Source organism: Ursus arctos, unplaced genomic scaffold (genome assembly GCF_023065955.2).
Source record: "Ursus arctos isolate Adak ecotype North America unplaced genomic scaffold, UrsArc2.0 scaffold_5, whole genome shotgun sequence".
Lineage (NCBI taxonomy): Eukaryota > Metazoa > Chordata > Mammalia > Carnivora > Ursidae > Ursus > Ursus arctos.
The window spans coordinates 8,792,454-8,817,272 of NW_026623067.1; the positions used below are offsets into that span (position 1 = coordinate 8,792,454).

The window sequence follows — 24,819 nt, forward strand, 5'->3', positions numbered from 1 at the left end:
CACCGAGGTCTTTCATCCATTTGGAGTTTATCTTTCTGTATGGTGTGGGAGAGTGGTCAAGTCTCATTCTTCCATATATAGCTGTCCAATTTTCCCAGAACCATTTATTGAAGAGACTGTCCTTTTTCCTCCTGCTTTGTTGAAGATTAGTTGACCATAGAGTCGAGAGTCCATTTCTGGAGTCTGTATTCTGTTCCATTGTCTGTTTTTATGCCAGTACCATGCTTTGCGATCACAGCTTTGTAGTATAGCTTGAAATCCAGCAACGTGATGCCTCCAGCTTTGTTTTTCATTTTTGACAATTCCTTGGAGATTCGGGCCTTTTCTGGTTCCACACTAATTTAAGGGCTGTTTGTTCCAGCACTTTGAAAAATGGCATTGGTATTTTGATTGGGATGGCATTGAAAGTGTATGGTTTTGTTTTTTGTTTTTTGTTTTTTTTTTTACATTCAGATTCTTTTTTTTATAATAATATTTTTTATGATGTTAGTCTCCATACATTACATCCCCAGTTTTTGATGTAAAGTTCCATGATTCATTACTTGCATATAATACCCAGTGCACCATGCGATACCTGCCGTCCTTAATACCCATCACCAGCCTATCCCATTCCCCCACCCCCTCCCCTCTGAAGCCCTCAGTTTGTTTCCTAGAGTCCATAGTCTCTCATGGTTTATCCCCCTTTCTGTTTACCCCCCCTTTCTTCTTCCCTTTCTTCTACTGATCTTCCTATTTCTTATGTTCCATAAATGAGTAAAACCATTTGATAATTGTCTTTCTCTGCTTGACTTATTTCACATTCAGATTCTGTTAAAATGTTTGATGATATTGCTTATAAAACTTCCAAGAAGCAATGTAAGGTTTCTTTGGTAAATGTACATTTTGATGGATTTGTCTGTGTTTCTGTAACTTTTATTTATGGAAATTTCAATTTGAACTTTTTTTTATTTTCATGTATCATGAATCATTATTTTTTAAATTTTTTAAATTATTATGATGTTCAATTAGCCAACATATTAGCCAACATTATTAGTTTCTGATGTAGTGTTGAATAACTCATTAGTTGCATATAACCCAATTCTCATCACAACATGTGCCTTCCTTAGTAACCACGACCTACCCCTTCCCCCACCCCCCTCCCTTCTGTAACTCTCAGTTTGTTTCCCAGAGTACAAAGTTTCTCATGGTTTGCAAATGCACATTCTTGCTGCAACTATGCAAATCTCAGACCAAATCTAATGTGACCAGACTTATTCAGTGATCAGAAAGATATATATTTGAGATTGGTTTGCCTCAGAAGGAATTTCTATATTGTCTAGTATCTAGTGGATACCTCTCTAGATCTGCTACTAGATCACTATATAGTTTTAAATAATTTACTTCAAATAACTGGGAATCAGTTTTTCATCCTTATAATAATGAGCCTATATATGAAAAATCCATTTCTTCTGTATGCAAATGAATCCCTAATGTGAGATTTTTTTTCAATTTTTGTTCGCAATTGAATAGTAACATGGATACATAGGAAAATAACATATTAAGAAAAATAATGCTAATTAAATGCATGTGATTGTAACATGCAATTTATTCTTAAACTGGTCATCAGTTAATGGCTTTTCCTCATTATGATGTAGGAATGAACTGAATATGTTCTGAATATATATATTTACAACCTACTTTACAGAGAGGATAATACAGAGAAGAGTGTTTCTTTCTAAACAAAATCACTTAGGGACACATTGGTATTGGGGCAAAACATGAATTAGAGTTCATTTAGAGGATCTGGGAGTTGTTCGTGTATTCTCTAAACCATTTATTAAAGTTGCAGTGAAGAAGTGACAATACGATTAAGACATCAAATAAGAGAAAACAGAAAAGAATCCTGGAGTGAGCAACATATAAACATTCTTGACTCTCATCTATATTGAATTTTTAATAGCTTCTATATTTTTTTGTTTTCTTTATTTTCTTTTAAATTTTTGAGCAGTTAAAAATAATTACTTTTATTTTAGAATTGTTACCTAATTTTTTGGGGAATAAAATAAAATGAGAGTATCTGTATCTCTGTCATCTAGCATCCATCCAATTTACTAGCAGAAAAACAGGGAAAGTAACTTACATCTCTGAATCTTGATCTATCATTCGCACACATCTGTAAACCATATGGGAGGTTATACGAACCTCAAAAGCCATTGATAAGAATTAAATAAAACTTATTCCTGGCAAAAATCTTGACACATGTCAGGTTCCACCCAGTGGAGATGGTCAGTAAAAGCATATAGTTCTATCTTCTCTGCCATGAATGGATTTTGTTCAGGCTCAAGACTTATTGTCCAACTCACTAAAGAAACCATCTCTTTCCTTTTTTTTCCACTGTATATTGTCAATAATGCTGATTCCAAAACCAAAAAGTTTTAGTGAAATTTAAAAGATCAAGACAGGTAAAAATCTTTTGTAAATGGTTTGTAAATAGATTACTATTTCATTGGTTAAAATCAAAATAAAAGGGAAATAATCTAATTTATTTTTACATACAAAAAATGTTCTGTTTACTTTAGACCTTGAAACAGGTATTCAATACCATAGTGGTTTCCATGTCAGGTGCAGTACTTCTTTAATTATATCACATGGCAAGTTATTAGCATGTGAGAACAAAGGAACATGGATCAACAAAATGATGCTGCATTAGCAGTCATGTGACATCAAAGAAGGAATTTTTTTGACATCCATGATTTCTGTTCTGTTTTTTTCCATGATTAAACAGAGATAACACCAGCTACCCCTTGTAATCTTTTTTTTTAAATTAAATTCAATTAGCCAAAGTATAGTACATCATTAGTTTTTGATATAATGATCAATGAATGATTCATTAGTTGTACCTCATAAAATCTTTGCCATAGCTGGTCCTGTAGAAAATACAATTGGTAGAAATACTACCAATGTTAATTTCATTGGTAACTACAAATAATACATTTTTAGTCCTGTCAATAGTTGAAACTAATAATAGAAATTATGTCTTATGATATCAGTCCAATATGCTGGTCTCATTCTTATCCAAATGCCAACTTATAAACAGAAATGGCTCTCCCAGTTTTCCTCTGAAAGTTGGCTGTGACTGCATAGTAATTGAAAATTAATTCCTCCATATACAACCAGGAAAATGCTGTAGGTTTTTCATAATAGATTTGGAGATTCACATATGCAGTAATCTGAATGCATGCAAGTTATTAACTGAAATAACTTTAATATCACTTTAATATTTTATTCAAATAATGCATGGACAGGGCATTAACAACTACAGGTAAAATGATGGTCCCATAGCCAACTTCTCCAGATCCTCAAGACAAGTACTTTAAATTATTTTATAATTTTTCCAATGTTTTGGATATTTTAAGCAATAATGCTTACCTCCTAATGGTTGATTCTTAACTCCAAATACAAAACCATGATTTGTACCTCAGGCCGCTGTGGATTGTGTGTTGCCACCTCCCTATGTTACCACTCTTTCCCTCTCCTTCCCCTCCCCTCATTCAACATAGTTACAATCCCATTTTATATTCAGGGACATGCATTGACAGCATTGTCTCATCTTTAGAACTTATTGGTTGCATATGTAATATATAACTACAGTAATTATGATGCTAGCTTATTTACATTATTGTATATATTTCTTCTCATATTACTATAATTTCCCTCAAGAAGACTTTAAGATCTCTTTTTAGGAGATACTGAGAATTATGAAGACATTTTTTCAAGAAGATAATTGTATTTTCCATAAAATATTATTTAGTAGATTACTTCTCATTTATTTATTGTATTCATTGCTTTCCTTTTTTTTTGGCAAAGGTGGCTTTAATTTTTTCTTTCGATTTTTCTTTCTTTAAATTTTTTATCCATGCAATTTATTTATTTATTTATTTATTTATTTATTTATTTATTTAATTTATTTATTTATAATTTTTATTTTGTTATATTAGTCACCATACAGTACATCCCCAGTTTTTGATGCAATGTTCCAGGATTCATTATTTGCGTATAACACTCAGTGCACCATGCAATATGTGCCCTCCTTAATACCCATCACTGGCCTATCCCAGTCCCCCACCCCCCTCCCCTCTGAAGCCCTCAGTTTGTTTCCCAGAGTCCATAGTCTCTCATAGTTCATTCCCCTTCTGTTTACCACCCCCCCCCCCGCAATCGTTTTAAATTCTAGATCAGTTAAGACCTGGTTTTAAGACTTAGCTTAAGTGACTCCATTTTTTAATAATTTTTTTATTATATTATGTTAGTCAAGTCACCAAACCAGGTCTTAACAGTAGCCTAATTGTGCTAACCAGGATGCAATGGATGTTACTCAAATAAGAAGGCTGAAAGCTATCAGCAGAAGGGAGGAGGGGAAGGGACAAAAGCCGGGTATGAACTATTTTGTTTTGCAGAACCTACAGTTGAAGCCAAGGAGACGCCCAACTAGGTGTTTCACCTGATAGCCCCTAGCTAAGTGTGTCTGGCCTGGTATCTCCTTACTGAGCCAGTTTGAGCCTGACTGGAGCTCAGGACCTGTGCAGAAACCCCCCTGAGTTGTCCTGAAGTTACCTGCAGTTCATGCTTTTGCCGTTTGCTGGACTATCTCAGGAAAGTGGTCACGGGTCCTGTATTGCTTTGCAGTTTATGACAAAACAAAGCAGAAACCCAGCACTAACACCCGCTGGTCTCAGCTGGCTTCCACTCTCCTATGTCTGGCAACATTTCAGCACTTAGGAGCCACCCGTTCTTCTTGCAACCCGGGGGATCCTCAGACCATGGTGTCACACCTGTGATTCCACCCCACTTTGACACCTGAGCACCTTTAAGCAGGGCACATCCCCCACTGTAGCAGACTTCTAAAAGTTCAGATTTTCTGCTCCACTGCTTATAATATTTTTCTGTAGCCTCCATAATCAGGTTCCCTCCCCACTGCCTTATCCACAGCTGTATCTCTGGTCATTTTTCTGCTTGTAGACTTGCAGTTTTTGTTCTCTCAGACCTCAAATTGATTTATTCGGTGTTCGGAATGATTTGACAACTATATAGCTGTGTTCAAGGAATGAGACAAATTTAAGGTCCCCTTAATTCTCCATCATCTTAACTTCTCCTTCTACTTGTTTATTATTATGCTGACTGAGTTTTATGACAAAGGGGTGATACATATATTTGCTGAACTCACACTTATCTAGAATGAAAAGAGCTTTAAATAAACAAAAACAAACAAAAAAATGATTAAGAAAATATGCTGTAACACAGTGCATAATGTCATGTAACTATTGGGAAGCAGAGGAACAGAATGCACATCTTTTTTCAAGGAACTTGAACAGAGTCATGGAAGATACAACAAACAAAAATGAGGACAAAGTTCTCAGAAAAGTATTTACTTAAACTAGTGCTTTTGGAAGTTGTGTGAGAAGGGAGAATAAAATTGCTTTGTGAAAATTGTATTTGGCAAAAATTCATTGTATATTTCTGGAGGAAAAGCAGGAAAATGATACTTGCTAAAAAGATTGATTTGGCAGGCTTTTTGAGAATAAATCAAAACATATGAATATACACCTGCAATATGACCTGATAGGCTACTGTAATTTCAGAAATATTGGACTTAATGATAAAAAAAGCATACCCTAAGAGTCATAAAAACGTATCCAAATACGATTCTGTAATTTAATTTGTTTATAGTGATTTATAATGCCTACATATAAGATATAACTTCTGACTTTGTTAATAGTTAAACTTATGTAGGAAAATAAAAAATATATATCTTAATAAAATCATTACAAAAATAAATAATTCTCACAAATTTACAGATTTCTGTAAAGTATTTTTAAAATACTTTGCACATAGATGCTTGCCTCGTAAAATTTTTTCTGTGAGGAAGAAATGTGAGTTTTTTTTCAAAATAATTATTTTTTTTAGATTTTTAAAAATTTATTCATTTGAGAGAGAGAGAGAGGGTGCAAGAGCCGGGGGAGGGTCAAAAGGAGAGGGAGAAGCAGACTCCCCACTGAGCAGGAACCCCAATGTGGAGCTTGATCTCAGGACCCTGGGATCACAACTTGACCCAAAGGCAGACTCAACTGAGCCACCTAGGCACCCTGATTATTATTATTATTTTAAAGTTGCAGTGTCTCCTGAATAAGTCACAGTGTAATTGTAATGAATTAATAAGAATTTATTTTTTATACTTAATGTGTGTCTGTCTTTAAGGAAAACTAAATTAATGCCCCATGGAAAATAATAACCAAACTTCTACAGATTTCTTCTTATCGGGGTTGTTTCCACCATCAAGAATTGGCCTGTTCTTCTTCATTCTCATTGTTCTCATTTTCCTAATGGCTCTTTTTGGCAACTTGTCCATGATCATCCTCATCCTCCTGGATACCCATCTCCACACACCCATGTATTTTCTACTTAGTCAGCTGTCCCTCATGGACCTGAACTACATCTCCACCATTGTCCCCAAGATGGCTTTTGATTATCTCTTTGGGAACAAGACTATTTCTTTCATCGGGTGTGGTGTTCAGAGCTTCTTCTTCTTGACTTTAGCGGGTGGAGAGGGATTATTATTGGCCTCGATGGCCTATGATCGTTATGTGGCTATTTGCTCTCCTCTCCACTATCCCATTCGTATGAGTAAGAGAATATGTGCTTTGATGATAATAGGATCTTGGCTAATGGGCTCAATCAACTCCTGTGCCCACACTGTATATGCCCTCCATATACCTTACTGTCAATCCAGGACCATCAACCATTTCTTCTGTGATGTCCCTGCCATGTTGACTCTGGCCTGCATGGACACCTGGGTCTATGAGTACACAGTATTTGTAAGCACCACACTCTTGATTGTTTTTCCTTTCATTGGCATTGCAAGTTCCTACAGCCGGGTTCTCTTTGCCATCTGCCACATGCAGTCAACAGAGGGGAGGAAGAAGGCCTATTCAACCTGCAGCACACATCTCACTGTGGTGACTTTCTACTATGCACCTTTTGCTTATACTTATCTACGCCCAAGATCCCTCCGTTCTCCAACAGAGGACAAGGTTCTGGCTGTCTTCTACACCATCTTGACCCCAATGCTCAACCCCATCATCTACAGCCTGAGAAACAAGGAGGTGATAGGGGCCCTGAGAAGAGTGATTCAGAGGATGTGCTCTGTAAAAATGTAGAGGAAGTTCTTATTAGTCCTGCAGCCTCAGAAGTAGATTACTTTCACCTTGTATACTCCTTAAGAACACTATTATTCCAGGATTGAAGGCAGGGACTAAAATAATTTAGAAGATTAAAATCATTGAGATTTGACAAAATGTATATTCCTCATCACTCTTTTTGTTTTCTTTGTGATAATTTTTCAATAAAGGAAAAGGTCATTTTTTCTTCCTAACTTGTGGGCAGTAAGGTTTTACTAATATGTAGAAATGATAATAGAAACAATCCAGGCTGATGGTATTATTCAGTATAATACATCTAATATACCTAGTATATATCCTCAAAATGGTTAAAAGAGGACAAAAGAACAATAAATGTTATACTATTGCCAGATTTATATAAAGAACAATAATCTTATCTATTTATCAATATTAATAGATTTATATTTGTTTTATTTATATTATAGTTAACTCTTAAATAGTGAACACTGTTTTTTTCTGATTCCCAATGTTCAGGGAAAGTGTTAGATATAGAGATTAAGGATAAAATTCTTCATGAACTTAGAAGTCCTCCCGCCTTTACAGAGGAAATTAAGTTTATATATTTTATGAGAGGGACCCTGGGGGAATCTAGATAAATCATAAGAAAGCAACTTATTACAAGTCTACCTCGGGATAAATAGTTATGATTGGGGAGAAGCAAAATGAACTATTAAAGAAGACCCATTGTATAAAAGGATCGATGGGAATTACATACTATATAGTCCTGAGTAATCAGTCTGAGCCACTTCTAAATCATTCCTCTAAACACTGAAATATTACATCCCCCAAAGCCATTGCTAGCCTTTCATAAGATAATTTCTGTTATGGACATTTCATTATACACTTAGTATTCTCATAATTCTCATAATTCTACTCAACCAGAATTGGGGTTTGGTTTGGTTTAGCTCTTCCGTACCACAATTTTATATATATTCAATTACTAGTCCCGCCATTACTTCCAGCTTAGATCTACACATGAACACTATGGGTGAATGACCATCACTGTTTATGGGATAATTCTGTTATATTCTCTATTTTCTGAGGGAAGATGTAAAATTAGGAAGCTTGAATAAAAATGTAAGAAGCCCTGTATTATTCCAAGCATGGCAGTGATTTATGAATGATGCATTTGAATTGGAAATACATATTTGTCTTCCAAAATAGAGATTCACATTCTAGAAGGTATATACCAATATGGACATTTTTATAGTAAATCTAAGTGAGCCTTTAGAGATTTATAGACTATTAACTGATTATGAACTAGATTTGGGAATGGCATAAGTGTGAATTCTCCTAAAATATATAATGGGGAATATTTTCATCACAAGAAACTATATGACAATATATTAATATTTTCAAAAAGTTAGCATTTGCTTGAGATGGAAGGCTTACCTCATATCACATAATTTTCAAATCTTCAAAAAAGAAGACATTCACTGCTTAATATCAGTGACAATAAGCTCATTAAGCATTGCTCATTACAAGCAAGCTGATACTCAATTAAATTAATTTTGGATTTGAAATATGATTATCTAAGATTCTCAACTAAAGTAAATTCATTTTTTAACAAAAATAAATTCAGTCCAACTTACAAATAAAATACTATATTAAAAAAGAGTGAGGGGTAGGGAGCTAAGATGGCACAATAGTAGGAGGACCCTAGGGTCATCTCATTGTTTGAACATAACTGTATATCTATCAAATCATTCTGAATACCCTAGAAATTGTCTTGAGGACTGACAGAACAAATTCAACAAATAGAAGGATAGAAGAGGCCACATTGAGGAAGGTAGGGCATACAGAGTTGTGGTTTGGGGGAGAAATGGATCATAAGTGCTGTGGAAGAGAGGAAGCCCTGGTCGTAGAAAAGGAGGGAGGGTAGAAAGGGGAATGCTCAAGGAGAAGACTTCCTCAAAGCCATTGGCTGGGAAAAGGAGGGGGCTGATTTCTCATGAGTTTTTGCAACCAGCTGGGGTTTGAAGACTAGAGTTCTAAAGGTCTGCAAGCTTGGCTGAGATAGAGCCATGCAGGTGTTACCCTACTCATGGAAAAAAGGCAGGCAAGCAACCAAAGGCAGAGAAAAAAAAATCTGAGGACAACCTGGAGCACTAAGGGTGGGGGAGATTATTCATTGTTCTTGGAGAATGTCCATGAGAGGTAACTTTCATGGAGACACCACCCTGGGGACAAAGGATCCAGCAGGCACGATTTTCCTCCCCTGACCCTCAGCATAAATGCAGAATCACCTGACTAGAGCAGCTCCACCGCAACACTGGCTGCTGAGCCTGCTAGCTCCAAACCCATGCCTCTGCACTCTAGCACAACTGTGCTTTTAAGTCAAACCTGACTCAATCCCAGCACAGGGAAACCCTCTACCAGAAAACCACTGCAGGTACCTGCTTGCATCACTTTTCTAAAGTCTGGAATTGTGTTTGTTGGTTTGTTTTGTTTGTTCTTTTAAAAGATTTATTTTATTTAGAGAGGGAGAGAGAAAGAGATAATGCAAGGGGATGCAGCACAGGGAGAGGGAGAGGGAAAAGCAGCCTCCCCACTGAGTGGGGAGCCTGATGCAGAGCTCAGTCTCAAGACCCTTATATCATGACCCAAGCTAAAATCAGGAGTCAGAGGCTTAATTGACTGATGCACCCAGATGCCCCAAAAGCCTGGAGTTTTAAAAGTCAGCAAGCTTGATGAAAGGATAAAGAATATATATATATATATATAATAGAATACTATTCAGCCATCAAAAATGAAATTTTTCCATTTGCAATGGTGTGGATGGAACTAGAGAGTGTTACACTACATGAAATAAATCAATCAGGGAAAGACAATTATCATATGATCTCACTGATATGTGGAATTTAAGAAACAGAGCAGAGGATCATAGGGGGAGAGAGGAAAAGTAAAATATGACAAAATCAGAGAGAGAGAGAAAGACAAAGTATGAAACTCTTAAACACAGGAAATGAACAGAGGGCTGCTGGAAGAGAGGGGAGTGGAGGGATAGGGTACCTGCGTGATGGACATTAAGGAGGGTACATGATGTAATGAACACTGGGTATTATATAAGACTGATGAATGACCCCTACCTCTTAACTTAATAATACATTATATGTTAATTAATTGAATTTAAATTTTAAAAATCAGCAAGTTTGGCTGAGATAGAGTCCCGAGGGCACTGTGTTGATCATGGAGAGAAGGGAGATAAACAACCCGGAGTGAAGGAGGATGAAAACAGTGACTGACAAAGGCCTGGGACACACAAGGGAGAGATTATTCACTCTTCTAGGAGTGCTTCCATGACAGCAGGAAGCACAGAGACCCCTTTCCCAAAGAAAAGGAGATGACCAGAGCAATTTCCGTGCCCCAGGCCTGGGGTAGACCACCTGAGGTAAACAACACGGGGCCTACATTGGTTGCCTAACCTGTTTACATTGGGCCCCACTCCTCTGCATTCTGGCAGTACTGCCCTTCCTGGTCAAAATTGCATTGGTCCCAGCATGGCAGGCCCCTTCCACATAAAACCAGCAGAAGACCCTGTCCATACCAAGTTTACTCACCATAGAGCTCTCCTAGGCTTCAGTTCTTATAAGTACCGCATGCTAACCGATTGCACCACTGGAGCTGCACTCCTAGGCTTCAGTTCTAATTGAAATAATATCAGGTCTCATTTAACAAGAAGACCATATCATACCTAATTAAAGTCCCACACTCTGGCCAAGGACCAAACTGCCCACTGAAGGCAAGGACAGCCCCTGCAGATGACTGGCCCAAAGGATGGAGCAGCCAAAAGACACCAACAGAGTGCATGCAGCACACACCAGAGACAACCCCTGAAGCACCCAGCCATGGACACTATACAACTTCTTCATAAAGCCATTACTCTCAGGGGCAGGAAACAGAACAGGCTTTTCTAACACAGAGATGAAGACAGAGACATATGCAAAATGCCAAGATAGTGGAATTCATCACATATGAAACAACACAAGGTCACCGCCAGAGACCTGAGTGAAACTGATATAAGTAATATGCCTAATGGAGAATTTAAAGCAATGATCATAAGGATACTCACTGGGCTTGAGAAAATAATGGAAAGGAGGCCCTTACCACAGAGATAAAAGAGGTAAACAAAACAAAACAAACAACAACAAAAACAATCAGAAATGAAAGCTAGAGCACCTGGGTGTCTCAGTTGGTTAAATGTCCAACTCGATTTCATCTCATGTCACCATCTCAGGGTCCTGAGATCAAGTCCCATGTAGGTCTCCACACTCAGTGAGGAATTTGCTTCTCTGTCTCCCTCTAACTCTCTCCCTGCTTGTGCTCTTCCTCTCTAAAATAAATAAATAATTCTTAAAAAAAAAGAAATGAAAACTGCAATAAGTGAGATTCAAAACACATTGAATGCATGAACACAAGGATGGAGGAAACAGAGGAATGTATAAGTGATATAAAAGATAAAATAATATAAAATAATGAAGCTTAATAAAAGAGAGAAAGAATTATGGAACTTGAGAACAGACTTAAGGAATTCAATGACTCCATCAAGCATAATAACATTCATATCATAGGAGTTTCACAGGAAAAGAGGAAAAAGGGGGCAGATATTTATTTAGGAAAGTATAGCTGAAAATTTTGCTAATTTAGGGAAGGAAGGAAACAGACATCCAGATCCAGAAGACACAAAGAACTCCCATCAAAAGCAAGAAAAGCAGGCAAAACCAACACATGCTGTAGTTAAATTTGTGAAATACAGTGAAAAAGAAAAAAAAAGTGCTGAAAACACTAAGAAAAACAAGTCCCTAACTTACAAGGAAAGCTCCATATCTCTGAACAGAAACTTGGCAAGCCAGAAGGGAGTGACATAATATATTCATCATGTTGAATGGGAAAAATCTGTAGCCAAGAATACTCTATCCAGGAAGGCTGGATAAATAGGAGTGATAAAGAGTTTCCCAGACACACAAAAACCAAAGGAGTCTGTAACCACTAAAACAGTCCTGCAAGAAATATTACAGGGAACTCTTTGAGTGGAAAAGCAAGACTGAAAGTGATAAATACTGGGAAAAAAAAACCCAACAGAGAAAACCTCCAGAAAAAATGACAAAACAAATAATAAAATGGCATTAAATACATATCTATCAATAACCACTGTAAAAGTAAATGGATTAAACACTCCAATCAAAAGACAGTGTGTCAGAATTGATTAAAAAATCCATAAAACAAAACAAACATATTCATCTATATGTTGCCTACAAAAGACTCATTTTAGGCCTAAAGACACCTGCAGATTGAAAGTGAAGGGATGAAAAAATATATGTCATGTAATAGATATCAAAGAAAGCCGGATTTGCAATTCTTATATCAGACAAGTTAGATTTTAAGCCAAGGACTGTAACAAGAGATGAAGAAGGGCACTATATCATAATAAAAGTAACTATTCAAGAAGAAGATCTAACAATTGTAAATGTTCCCAACATGGGAACGCCCAATGTATAAAACAATAACAAAAGTAAAGGAACACATTGATAATAATAAAATAATAGTAAGGGACAGTCACACCTCACTTACATCAATCAACAGATCAGATAAGCAGAAAATCAAGAAGGTAACAATGCCTTTGAAAGGCACACAGGACCAGATAGACTTAACAGATATATGCAGAACATTAGATACTCAATCAGGAGAATACACATTATTTTCAAGTGCACACGAGAAATTCTTCAGGAAAGATTACATACAAGGTCACAAATCAGGCCTCAACAAGTACAAAAAGATTAAGATCATACAATGCATATTTTCCAACCACAATGCAATGAAACTTGAAGGCAACCACAAGAAAAAATTTGGAAAGATTATAAATACATGATGGTTAAACAACATGCTACTAAACAATGAATGGGTCAACCAGGGAATCAAAGAAGGAATTTAAAAAACACCTAGAAACACATGGAAATGAAAACAACAGTCCAAAAACTTGGGATGCAGTCAACATGGCCAGAAGAGGGAATTGTATAGCAATACAGGTTTACTTTTAAAAGCAACAATAATCTCAAATGAACAACCTCTCTTTACACTTAAAGGAACTAGGATAAGTACAATAAACAAAGTCTAAAGCCAGCAGAAGATGGGAAAGAATAAAAATTAGAGCAGGAATAAATAAGATAGAAACTTAAAAAAAATAAAAGAGTTCAATGAAACCAGGTTCTGGTTCTTTGAAAAATTAATAAAATTGATAAACCTCTAACCAGACATATTAAAGAGAGAGAAAGAGAGAGAGAGAGAAAGAAAAGACCCAATAAATTAAATCACAAATGAGACAGGAGAAATAACAATCAACACCACAGAAATACAAATCATTATAAAAGAATATTAGGAAAAGGTATACGACAAACAATTGGACAACCTGGAAGAAATGGATAAATTCCTACAATCATATTAACTACCAAAACTGAAACAGGAAGAAATCGAAAACTTGAACAGGCTGATAACCAGCAAAGAAAATGAAACAGTAATCAAAACTCCCCAAAAACAGAAATCCAGGGTCAGATGGCTTTACACAATTCTACCAAACATTTAAAGAAAAGTTAATACCTATTCTGAAATTATTCCAAAAAAATGAAATGGAAGGAAAACTTCCAAATTCATTCTGTGAGGTCAGTATTACCCTGATAACAAATCCACATAAAAACTCCACTAACAAAGATAACTATAGGCCAATATTTCTTATGAACATGGATGCAAAAATTCTCAAAAAAATACTAATAAATCTAATCCAGCAGTATGGTAAAAGAATCATTCACCATGATCAAGTGGGATTTATTCCTAGGTTGCAAAGGTGGTTCAATATTGACAAATAAATAAACAAACATAATGCACCACACTAATAAAAGAAAGCATAAGAAACATACGATCCTTTCAATAAATGCAGAAAAACCATTTGAAAAAGTACAGCACCCATTCCTGGTGTTGGGAAAATTGAACAACTATGTGTAGATGAATGAAATTGGACCATTTTCTTACACCATACACAAAGATAAACTCAAAATGGATGAAAGACCTCAAAGTGAGACAAGAATCCATCAAAATCCTAGAGGAGAACAGAGGCAGTAATCTCTTTGACCTCAGCCACAGCAGCTTCTTGCTAGACATATCTTCAAAGGCAAGGGAAACGAAAGCAAAATTGAACTATTGGGACATCATCAAGATAAAAAGCTTTCACACAGCAAGGAAACAGTCAACAAAACTAAAAGGCAATCTATAGAATAGGAGAAGATATTTGCAAATGGCATATCAGATAAAGGGCTAGTATCCGAAATCTATAAAGACCTTCTCAAATTCAACACCCAAAAAACAAATAATCCAGTAAAGAAATGGGCAGAAGGCATGAACAGATATTTCTCCAAAGTAGATATACAAATGGCCAACAGAAACTTGGAAAAATGGTCCACATCACTTGGCATCAGGGAAATAAATCAAAATCACAATGAGATACCACCTCACATCAGTCAGAATGACTAAAATTGACTGCAAATGTTGGCAAGGATGTGGAGAAAGGGGAGCCCTCTTACAATGTTGATGGGAATGCAAACTGGTGCAGCCACTCTGGAAAGCAATATGGAGGTTCTTCCAAAAGTTAAAAAATAGAATTACTTTATGATCCACCAATTGAACTAGTAGGTATTTATGCAGAGGATACAAACTTAGTGATTCAATGGGGCACACACACTCCAATGCTTATGGCAGCACTGTCCACAATAGCCAAACTGTGGAAAGAGCCCAGATGTCCATCAATGGATGAATGAAGAAAGTAGGTGTTGTGTATATACAACGGAATATTACTCAACCATCAAAACTAATAAAATATTGCTGTTTGCAACAATGCTGATGGAAGTAGAGGACATTATGCCAAGCGAAATAAGTCAGTCAGGGAAAGACAAATACCATATGATTTCACTGGTATATGAAATTTAAGAAACAAAACTGATGAACATAGGGAAAGAGAAGTAAAAATAAACTAGGATAAAAAGCAAAGAGGGAGACAAACCATAATGACTCAACTATAGGGAACAAACTGAGGGCTGCTGGAGGGGACATGGGTAGGGTGATGGAGTAATTGGTTGATGTGCCCTGAGGAGGGCACTCTATATAATGAGCACTGGGTGTTATATGCAACTGATGAATCACCAAATTCTACCCCCAAATTAATAATACCTCTATGTTTACTAACTTGAATTTAAATAAAACCAAACAATAAAATAAGATAGGGGAATAAGGAATGCTCTTGTCATGATGACATCACTGGGTGATGTGTGGAATTGTTCAATCACTATATTGTACACCTGAAACTAATATAAAACTGTATGGTAACTATACTGGAATTAAAATAAAGCATAATAAAATAAAATAAAATAAGATTTAGGTTTGTACTCAAAGCCCAATGCAAAACTATTAGAGCCAGATTCAGATTGTTTTAAAATGAAGCTCTGGTCTTCTTTTAAACATTGAATCCACTGGGATAGCTTTTAACAGTGTGTTCATTAATGGGCTAAACTAGGATCAATCTTGTCTAATTAAAAGTAAAAGGATAGAATAAGAAACAATGTCCACTCCAGATTTAATTTGGCAAATCAACTCACCTGCATTCTGATTCAACTAAAACAAAAACACTAAAATTCTTAATATTCAACTCTAGCAAATTGATGCTGTTAACCAAAAGACCAAAGTGCATGGGTTCTGCTCTTATTGAAAGGGGCCAGTATATTGCAGGGGGCAAAGTGTTACAAAGTTGAGGGCTCCAGCCTCTCTTAGACCCTCTAGCCAGCTTTTCCAATGTTCTAATTACCAAAGATGAGGCTCCAAGAAACTGTAGGGACTTTTCTCAAGCCTCCCTTTTAATTGACTTAGAGAACTAAATTGGGAATGAATCTGTGTTCTTTTTTTTTAATTGAAAACAAATTTATTTTTTGGTGTTTTTATAATAATATTTTTATTATATTATGTTAGTCACCATACAGTACATCCCTGGTTTTTGATGTAAAGTTCGATGATTCATTAGCTGCGTATAACACCCAGTGCACCATGCAATACATGCCCTCATCTATGGAACATAAGAACTAGGAAGATCGGTAGGAGAAGAAAGGGATAATGATTCTGTGTTCTTATCGACACTGGGGCTACACTCTCAGTGCTCAATACCACTGCTATAAAGCAGCCCCTACCTGAGAGTACTAAAGAATTTTAAATACTGGGGTCACCAATGAACTTCAATAGGTCTTGTTTCTAAACATATTCCCTTATGTTTAGGCCTTTTTTAGAGATACCCATGTTTTTCTCCTTAGTTCCTTCTGGCCTATTCATTAATTGGGCCAAGAGTTCTTTAAAATATTATGTTGGATTTTCATTCTCTCATACAGGAAAAAAAAATCTAGAATTTGAAAGCAGTGTAAAATTAGCCAACCAAGTGAATTAAATAACCATACAGCAACTTTTAATTGCTCCATCTCTAACGGCACTATAGTTGAGTCAGGGAACAATGATCATTTGTTCCTCTTGGGTAAGCTACTATCCCCTTTATGGGAAAAGTCTTCACTTGATCTTGGCAAAATTCACAGTGCAGTTCCTGTCAATATTCAAATAGATTTCTCAAAACTTTTCCCAAGAATTAACAGCCTATAAATAAAGAAGCCCTTCACAGCATCAAGCCCATAATAGAAGACTATAAAGCTCAGCATATTATTATTCCCTGCACTGTTCCCTATAATATCCCTATTTTACCTTTGATCAAACCCAATGATTGAGGATGGAGGTTTATTTAGGACCTCTGAGCAAGAAATAACATTGCTATCCCTCAATACACTGTTGTTCCTAACTCCCATTTACCAGAGATTTCAGTTCTCACTACAAGCAAATTTTCCATGACAAATGACCTATACAATGCATTTTTTAGTATTCCAGTTGGTAATAATAACCAAAACTAATTTGCTTTCACTTGGTAGAAAAAAAAATACACCTGGATAGTAATGCCCCAGGATTTCACAGAGAATCCTCAATTTTCACAAACATTAAAGGTTAATATTGATGATAAAAAGTTTTCTATAGGCTTTGCTTTGTTACATTACATAGATGATTTGCTTCTCTGTCGCCCTTCTCAGGTCTCTTCACAGGAAGGCAGCGCCTACCTATTAGAACTTTTAGCCTTAAAGGGATGAAAGTGCCCAAAGGAAACAAAAACCACTTTTATTAAACTGGCATTCAATGTTTGAAGACTCAAGGACACTTGATCCCAGAAAAGGGGGCACATTTAGATTCAGATAGGTTTTATGACATCTGAACCTTCTCAAAACCCAAAACTAAGTGCCAATTATGAGGTAATCTCAACTCAGCTAACTACTGTAACATTGGATTCCATACTTTGTTTTTATGGACCAACTTCTATATGCTTTACTAAACAAAGACAGACTTGACACTATTATTCGGAAAGATCAGGATGACATGGCTTTTGGGACTTTAATGAAAAGTCTAAGGAAATCTTCTGCCCTTGGAATTCCTAGTCATCAATTTCCCTTTTTCCTCTTTGTGTGTGAGAAGGAAGAGGATTCCCCTGGATTATTCACCCACAAACATGGTGACTTTCATTGACCTGTAGAGTATTATAGCCAACAACTAGACCTTGTGGCATAGGGAAATACTCCTTGCCCCAGAGCCATTCCTACCACTGACCTTTAGTTAAGGTGACTGAAGATATACTCATGGAATCTCCTTTAACCATCCTTGTGCCCCATGTGATAGAAGGTCTCCTGAACACTTACCATACTCAAATTCTTTCAGTCAGTTTTCTCACTTCATTTGTGAGGATGCGAAACCCTTTGATATCCTTTTTTGTAACTATTCCTCATATAACTCTTGCTATAATCAAGTTAACCTTGCTGTTCTTCTTTTCCCCTTCACTTACAAAACTTTCACAACTGTTTAATGCTGACAGATCACCTTTTGATGCCCCATGACAATTCACAGAGAAATCCTCTAACCAATGCCAATTATCATGGTTTACTGATGGTTCTTATCTAAGGGATAAAAGTGGTAAATATAATGCTATGTATGCTATTGCAATTCCTTTTTAAGTTATTGAGGTAGCACCTTTACCTTTGGCTACTTTGGTCCCCAAACCTGAATCATATGTCCTTACTCAAGCTTGTACCTCAGTCAATGGTAAAATTGCAAACATTTATATTCTGATAGTCCACATGCTTTTGGGGGTAGCTTGTGACATTGGAATATTAGGGGAACAGCAAGTTTCCTTACCTCCAAAGTGGGTGAAATTAAAAAAGTCTCCTGTGTCCACAGTTTATTAAATGCCATAGTTTTGATGTTTGCTCTGGCTATTATTAAGTTTTCTGCACAGTCCAGATTTGACTTCCTAATATTTCCATCAAAGATGACAGTCTCAAGGAAACCAATTGATAAACATCTGTCATGGTCCAAAGGGATGTTCTCCCAACTGATAATTTAGAAAAAAATGACCAGACACACTTAATAATTGACCCCAGAAAAGATAATAAATAAATAAATAAATAAATAAATAAATAAATAAATAAATAAAATCTCATAATTGTTTGTATAAAAAGGGAGAGCTGTAATTTGAACCAAATAAAAATTGAGTCCTACCAGAATTCTAAAATCCCATTACTTACCACTGCATATGCATTCAACCATTGACATAATGGCAAAATGACAGCATTAACGAATCAATATCAGTATTTGGGAAACATTAATCAGTCCACAGGAAGTGTCCATCTTGCTTGTCGTACCTGCCCAAAATACAATATTGGGAAGCCTGTCCACACTACCCCTGTGCATTTTAAATTGCCCTAATTACCATTCAAGGTTTAGCAAATGGATTTCATACAACTTCCTCATCTTGTGGCTATAAATATGTTTTAATCATGGTTTGTATTTTTTCTCACTGGGCCAAAGCTTCCCCTTGTAAACAGGCTACTCCTTCTTCTCTGGATAAAATTCAGTTAGAGATTATTCCTACCCGAGGAACTCCTGTGGAACCTTATAGTGACCAGGAAACCTACTTCACTGGTAGCTAATCCCCATAACTGTGAATCCAAAATTAAGTAGATCTGTGCTGTTTGGCTGGTCCCACAACATTTTCACTGTGCTAAACACCCTCAATCCTTGGGTTTATTTGAATGCACTAATGGCACCATTAAGTCATTTGGCAAAATGTGTAGAAATCCTTCAAATACCCTGGTCAAAAGTATTGTTATTGCTCATTATAAATCTCAGATCCACTCCCTTTGGACTCATAAACTGTCATCTTTTGAGATAGTCACAGGGTGACCTATACACCTGGCTCCTACAACTTTTGATGTACAGTTTATAAAAAGAAATAGAACTTCAATATTGTAAAGGCCTAATTGATTCTGTTGAGAATAACCATGTTTTAGCAGAACAACCATTTTCACAACACACTCCCAGGAGACAAAGACCTTAACTATCACATCTTGCAACTCAGAGATTTTGTCTATTGGAAAAGCTACCTCCAAAAAGACACTGTTTAACCTTTAGAAATGTTCCATACAAAGTACTGCTAACCAACTCTTGTGTCACCAAACCTCAGGGAACAGATTTCTTAATTTAAGTTTTACATCTAAAGAAAGCACCAACCCCAAACTGGACTTGCACATCACCTGGTGACCTGAAAGTAAATATTGCCAAGAATTAAAGCAGATGATATCTGATAGAAACAGCTTTCTCAGCTGAAGTCTACAGCAGATCTGAAGTCTTCTGTACTTCAATTGGTTTCCTTTTCTTTTTCTGTGGTGAATTGCATTCCCATGGGTATATGAGTGTTTAGATAACAGGCAAATTGAATTTCAGTGCTTATTGGGATGTTTACCTGCCCCCATCAACGTGCATAATAAATTCGAAATCTCCAATTTCTCCATCTTAAATCCCCATAACTGTTTCATCCAGGAGGTGTACATGACTTTGAGTTTTCCTCCACAAAGAGAGACTTTATCCCCTAGGTCAAAATAAGTGTCAATTAAAGTGTAATCAAAAATCTCTCCCTAACATTAAAGAGCAAGCCAATTCCCCAGGGAAAACTGCACCCCACCAATAATCACTTGACTCGTTGGCTAAAACAGTTTCAGATAATTGCACAGCCCTTGATTACCTACTTGCGGAACAAGAAGGTGCTTATGCAATAGTAAATACAACCCGTTACACGTGATTAAACTCCTCTAGAGGGGTAAAAATTCCATTACACTAGATCAGGGAACAAGCTCACTGGTTACAACAAATTTCATGTAATGACTCATGGTCATTTGACATATTGAGCTGGTTAGACTTCAGGTTTGGGGTCCTGGGTTAAATCATACAAACTGAATTTGTAATATATGTTATACATAATATATAATTATATAGATATATAAATTATATAAATATATAATTATATTTTAATATAATTAAATATAAATATAAATATAATCAAATATAATATAATATAATATAAATTATATAAATATATAATTATATATATATAATTTAAATTAAATTAGCCAACATATAGTACATTATTAGTTTTTGGTGTAGGGTTCAATGATTCATTAGTTGGAGGGCACGTGATGTGATGAGAACTGGGTGTTACATACAAGTACTACCACTTTTGATTCTGCTTTGCATAATTATTTGTAAGTATTGGATTTGCTGCATGTCCAAACTTTGTAGAAATGATATACCAATAAAGTGATGCTAGCTCAGTTTTGAGATGATTGTTGGGAATTTACAACATTGATAAAGCATAGGCTTTTTGTTTCTTTGTTTGACTTTATGTAAGGAATGTCTAAGAATTCTCCCTCCATTTATTTATTTATTTATTTATTTATTTATTTATTTATTTGTTTGTTTGTTTGTTTATTTATTTTTTACTCAAATATGTCCTTAGATGGTTTTCAATTGCTATGTGTTTTCCCTCTAATGTGGAACATAACAACTAGAAAGGTCCTTTGTGACACCAAGGGACAAAAATCACTACATATGGAAAACCTGACTCTTTAACAGCTATATTGTCAGAGAAAGATAATGATCAAAAGGGGGAAATAAGAAAGTGAATACAGGAAACACCACTTAAAATTGAGTTGGGAGGGCAGGAAGGGGATCTCTCACATCTTATGACTCATCATTAATTGCAGACCTGAATAGGAACAGATGTACTTTGCATTGCCAACAGGAAGGAGATTACTTTACTACTGCAGCAGGGCAGAAGAATTTTTTCTTGCACAACAACAAACACAGCCAATAAGAATATACCACAATTTAAGCAATGAGAAACCATCACCACCTTGACCTCTCCCTTTCTTCTCATGGAGTTTTATTCAGCCATCTTCCTCCTTATCTCCTTTAAATTACATTCCTCTCCTTTGATCCTCAAGCTTGTCTGTGATGTTCCTTAGCAATTGCAATTTCTCTGCTATTCCTGACCAAACCCATTTTACTGGTAAAATTACTGGCAATTTCATCAGGATAAAAAGCTTCCACACAGCCGAGGAAACAGTCCAAAACTAAAAGGCAGCCCACAGAATGGGAGAAGACATTTGCAAATGACACTACAGATCAAAGACTGGTATCCAAGGTCTACAAAGACCTTCTCAAACTCAATACACAAGAAACAAATAAATTAAAAAAATGGGCAGAAGATATGAACAGACACTTTTCCAATGAAGACATACAAATGGCTAACAGACACATGACAAAATGTTCAACATCATTAGCCATCAGGGAAATTCAAATCAAAACCACATTGAGATACCACCTTATGCCAGTTAGAATGGCAAAAATTGACAAGGCAGAAAACAACAAATGTTGGAGGGGATATGAGAAAGGGGATCCCTCCTACATTGTTGGTGGGAATGCAAGTTGGTACAGCCACTCTGGAAAACAGTCTGGAGGTCCCTTAAAAAGTTAAAAATTGAGCTACCCTATGATCCAGCCATTGCACTATTGGGTATTTACCCCAAAGATACAGACGTGGTGAAGAAAAGGGCCATGTGCACCCCAATGTTCATAGCAGCACTATCTACAATAGCTAAATGGTGAAAGGAGCCAAGATGCCCTTCAACAGATGACTGGATTAAGAAGATGTGGTCCATATATACAATGGAATATTACTCAGCCATCAAAAAGAACGATTTCTCAACATTTGCTACCACATGGACGGGACTGGAGGAGATAATGCTAAGCGAAATAAGTCAAGCAGAGAAAGACAATTATCATATGGTTTCACTCATTTATGGAACATAAGAAGTAGGAAGATCGGTAGGAGAAGAAAGGGAAGAAGAAAGGGGGGTGTAAACAGAAGGGGGAATGAACCATGAGAGACTGTGGACTCTGGGATACAAACTGAGGGCTTCAGAGGGAAGGGGGTGGGGGAATGGGATAGGCTGGTGATGGGTATTAAGGAGGGCACATATTGCATGGTGCACTGGCTGTTATACGCAAGTATTGAATCATGGAACTTTACATCAAAAGCTAGGGATGTACTGTATGGTGACTAACATAATATAATAAAAATATTATTAATAAAAAAATTACTGGCAATTTTACGTTTAACATAGACAAAAGTAAGTATGGTACTAAATTTGTGGATTGAGCAGCAGAAACAGTTAAAAACAAACACACAAATGTATATTTTTAGAAGCTCTTGAATATTAATGAAAGGTTGGCAATTTTTGTGAAACCAATAGGAAATCAAAGATTGTGGAATGACAGCATCATATTTACATTTTATGAAAATAACATTGATGACGATATGTATGATACACTTTAGAGTTGTGGTAGACTGAAATCATGAGAATGCTTAAGAAGGAATTAGAAGAAGCCAAAGAAAGATAGTGGGAGATTGAATTTGGTCAATGAATAGATAATTGGGAAATGGACTCCTAAAACTTCACTTTTTTCTACAAAAAGTAAAACTCCTATATAAATCCCTTTATATATGGACTTGAAGTAACTTAAGTGTATTAGTAAACTGGCAGTAGTAAAACCTTTGTTAAGCACAATATGATGACATGATGACATATTAGCATATAATTTCAATCTCCGCAAGGTCATATTTATATTTTACATGTTGTAGCTAAAACCAGAAATTTCTGATTTCATTTTGTATGTTGCATGCTGCAGCTACATAATCATTTTTTTTAAAAAAAATTTATTTATTTATTTGACAGAAAGAAAAACAGCCAGGGAGAGAGGGAACACAAGCAGGGGAAGTGGGAGAGGAAGAAGCAGGCTCCAGTGGAGCAGGGAGTCCAATGCGGGGCTCAATCCCAGGACCCTGGGATCACGTCCTGGGCCAAAAGCGGACACTTAATGACTGAGCCACCCAGGTGCTCCTACATAATCATTTTTGTCCATGCTTTTCAAGTAAGTAATTTCTTTTAGTATAAAGAAATTATTTAAGTTAATTTAAATATATAATTTAATATCTGAATATAGAATAAATTGTCAATTATTCTCATGTTTCCATGCGGGTCACTTAATTTCAGTATTCTTATTTAAGTTTAAAAAAATCCTAAATCTGGGGCGCCTGGGTGGCACAGCGGTTAGGCGTCTGCCTTCGGCTCAGGGCGTGATCCCGGCGATCTGGGATCGAGCCCCACATCAGGCTCCTCCGCTATGAGCCTGCTTCTTCCTCTCCCACTCCCCCTGCTTGTGTTCCCTCTCTCGCTGGCTGTCTCTATCTCTGTCGAATAAATAAATAAAATCTTTAAAAAAAAAAAATCCTAAATCTGGGACACCTGAGTGGCTCAACTGCTTAAGTGTTTGCCTTCAGCTCAGGTCATGATCCCAGGGTTCTGGGATCAAGTCCCGCATCAGACTCCTTGCTCAGGAGGGAGCCTGCTTCTTTCTCAGCCTGCTGCTCCCCTGCTTGTGGTTGCTCTTTCTCTCTCTCTCTCTGACAAATATATAATAAAAAATAAAATCTTTTAAAAAATCCTAAATCAAATAACTCCCCTAAAAATAGTTTTATAAAAGGATGTTAGGATAAGATGGACTTCAGATGTCAACTGTAACTAAGATAAAGGAAGAGAACAGTAAATAAACTTATAAGCACCACATTTGCATGCTTATTTTGCTTATTACTTCATATACCATTACTTATATTCTATATATCACAAATATATTTCATATACCATATATATATATATTTAAAACAATATATTAGATGTCTAAGTTTGTGCCATCAGTTAACAAATGGCCGCATCTGCTATTGGGCACTTGAAATGTGTATAGTCAAAACTACAATGTGCTCTAAGTGTAAAATACACACAAGATTATGAAGATTTAGACTGAAAGAAATAAAAGATCACATTAATAAACTTATTTTGATTAAATATAAAAATGATAATATGTCAATATAAGTAGGAATATTAATTTGTACCAACATTGTATGTAATATAGTACAGTGATATATCGATATCAATGCTAATATCAGTATTAATTGTAATGTTTTGAATTAAATTGATATGTTATTTAAATCAATTTCATTTTTTTAATGTGGCTACTAGAAAATTTTAAATTACATGTGGTT

At 36.0% G+C, this 24,819-nt stretch overlaps 1 protein-coding gene across 1 annotated transcript; it reads left to right on the plus strand.

Annotated features, from left to right (window-relative positions):
• Window positions 1-6,254: 6,254 nt before the first annotated feature.
• Window positions 6,255-7,193, plus strand: LOC113261427 (olfactory receptor 2L8-like). Its single transcript, XM_026507550.2, has one exon. The coding sequence runs from the start codon at window positions 6,255-6,257 to the stop codon at window positions 7,191-7,193; it is 939 nt and encodes a 312-aa protein (XP_026363335.1).
• Window positions 7,194-24,819: the final 17,626 nt, after the last annotated feature.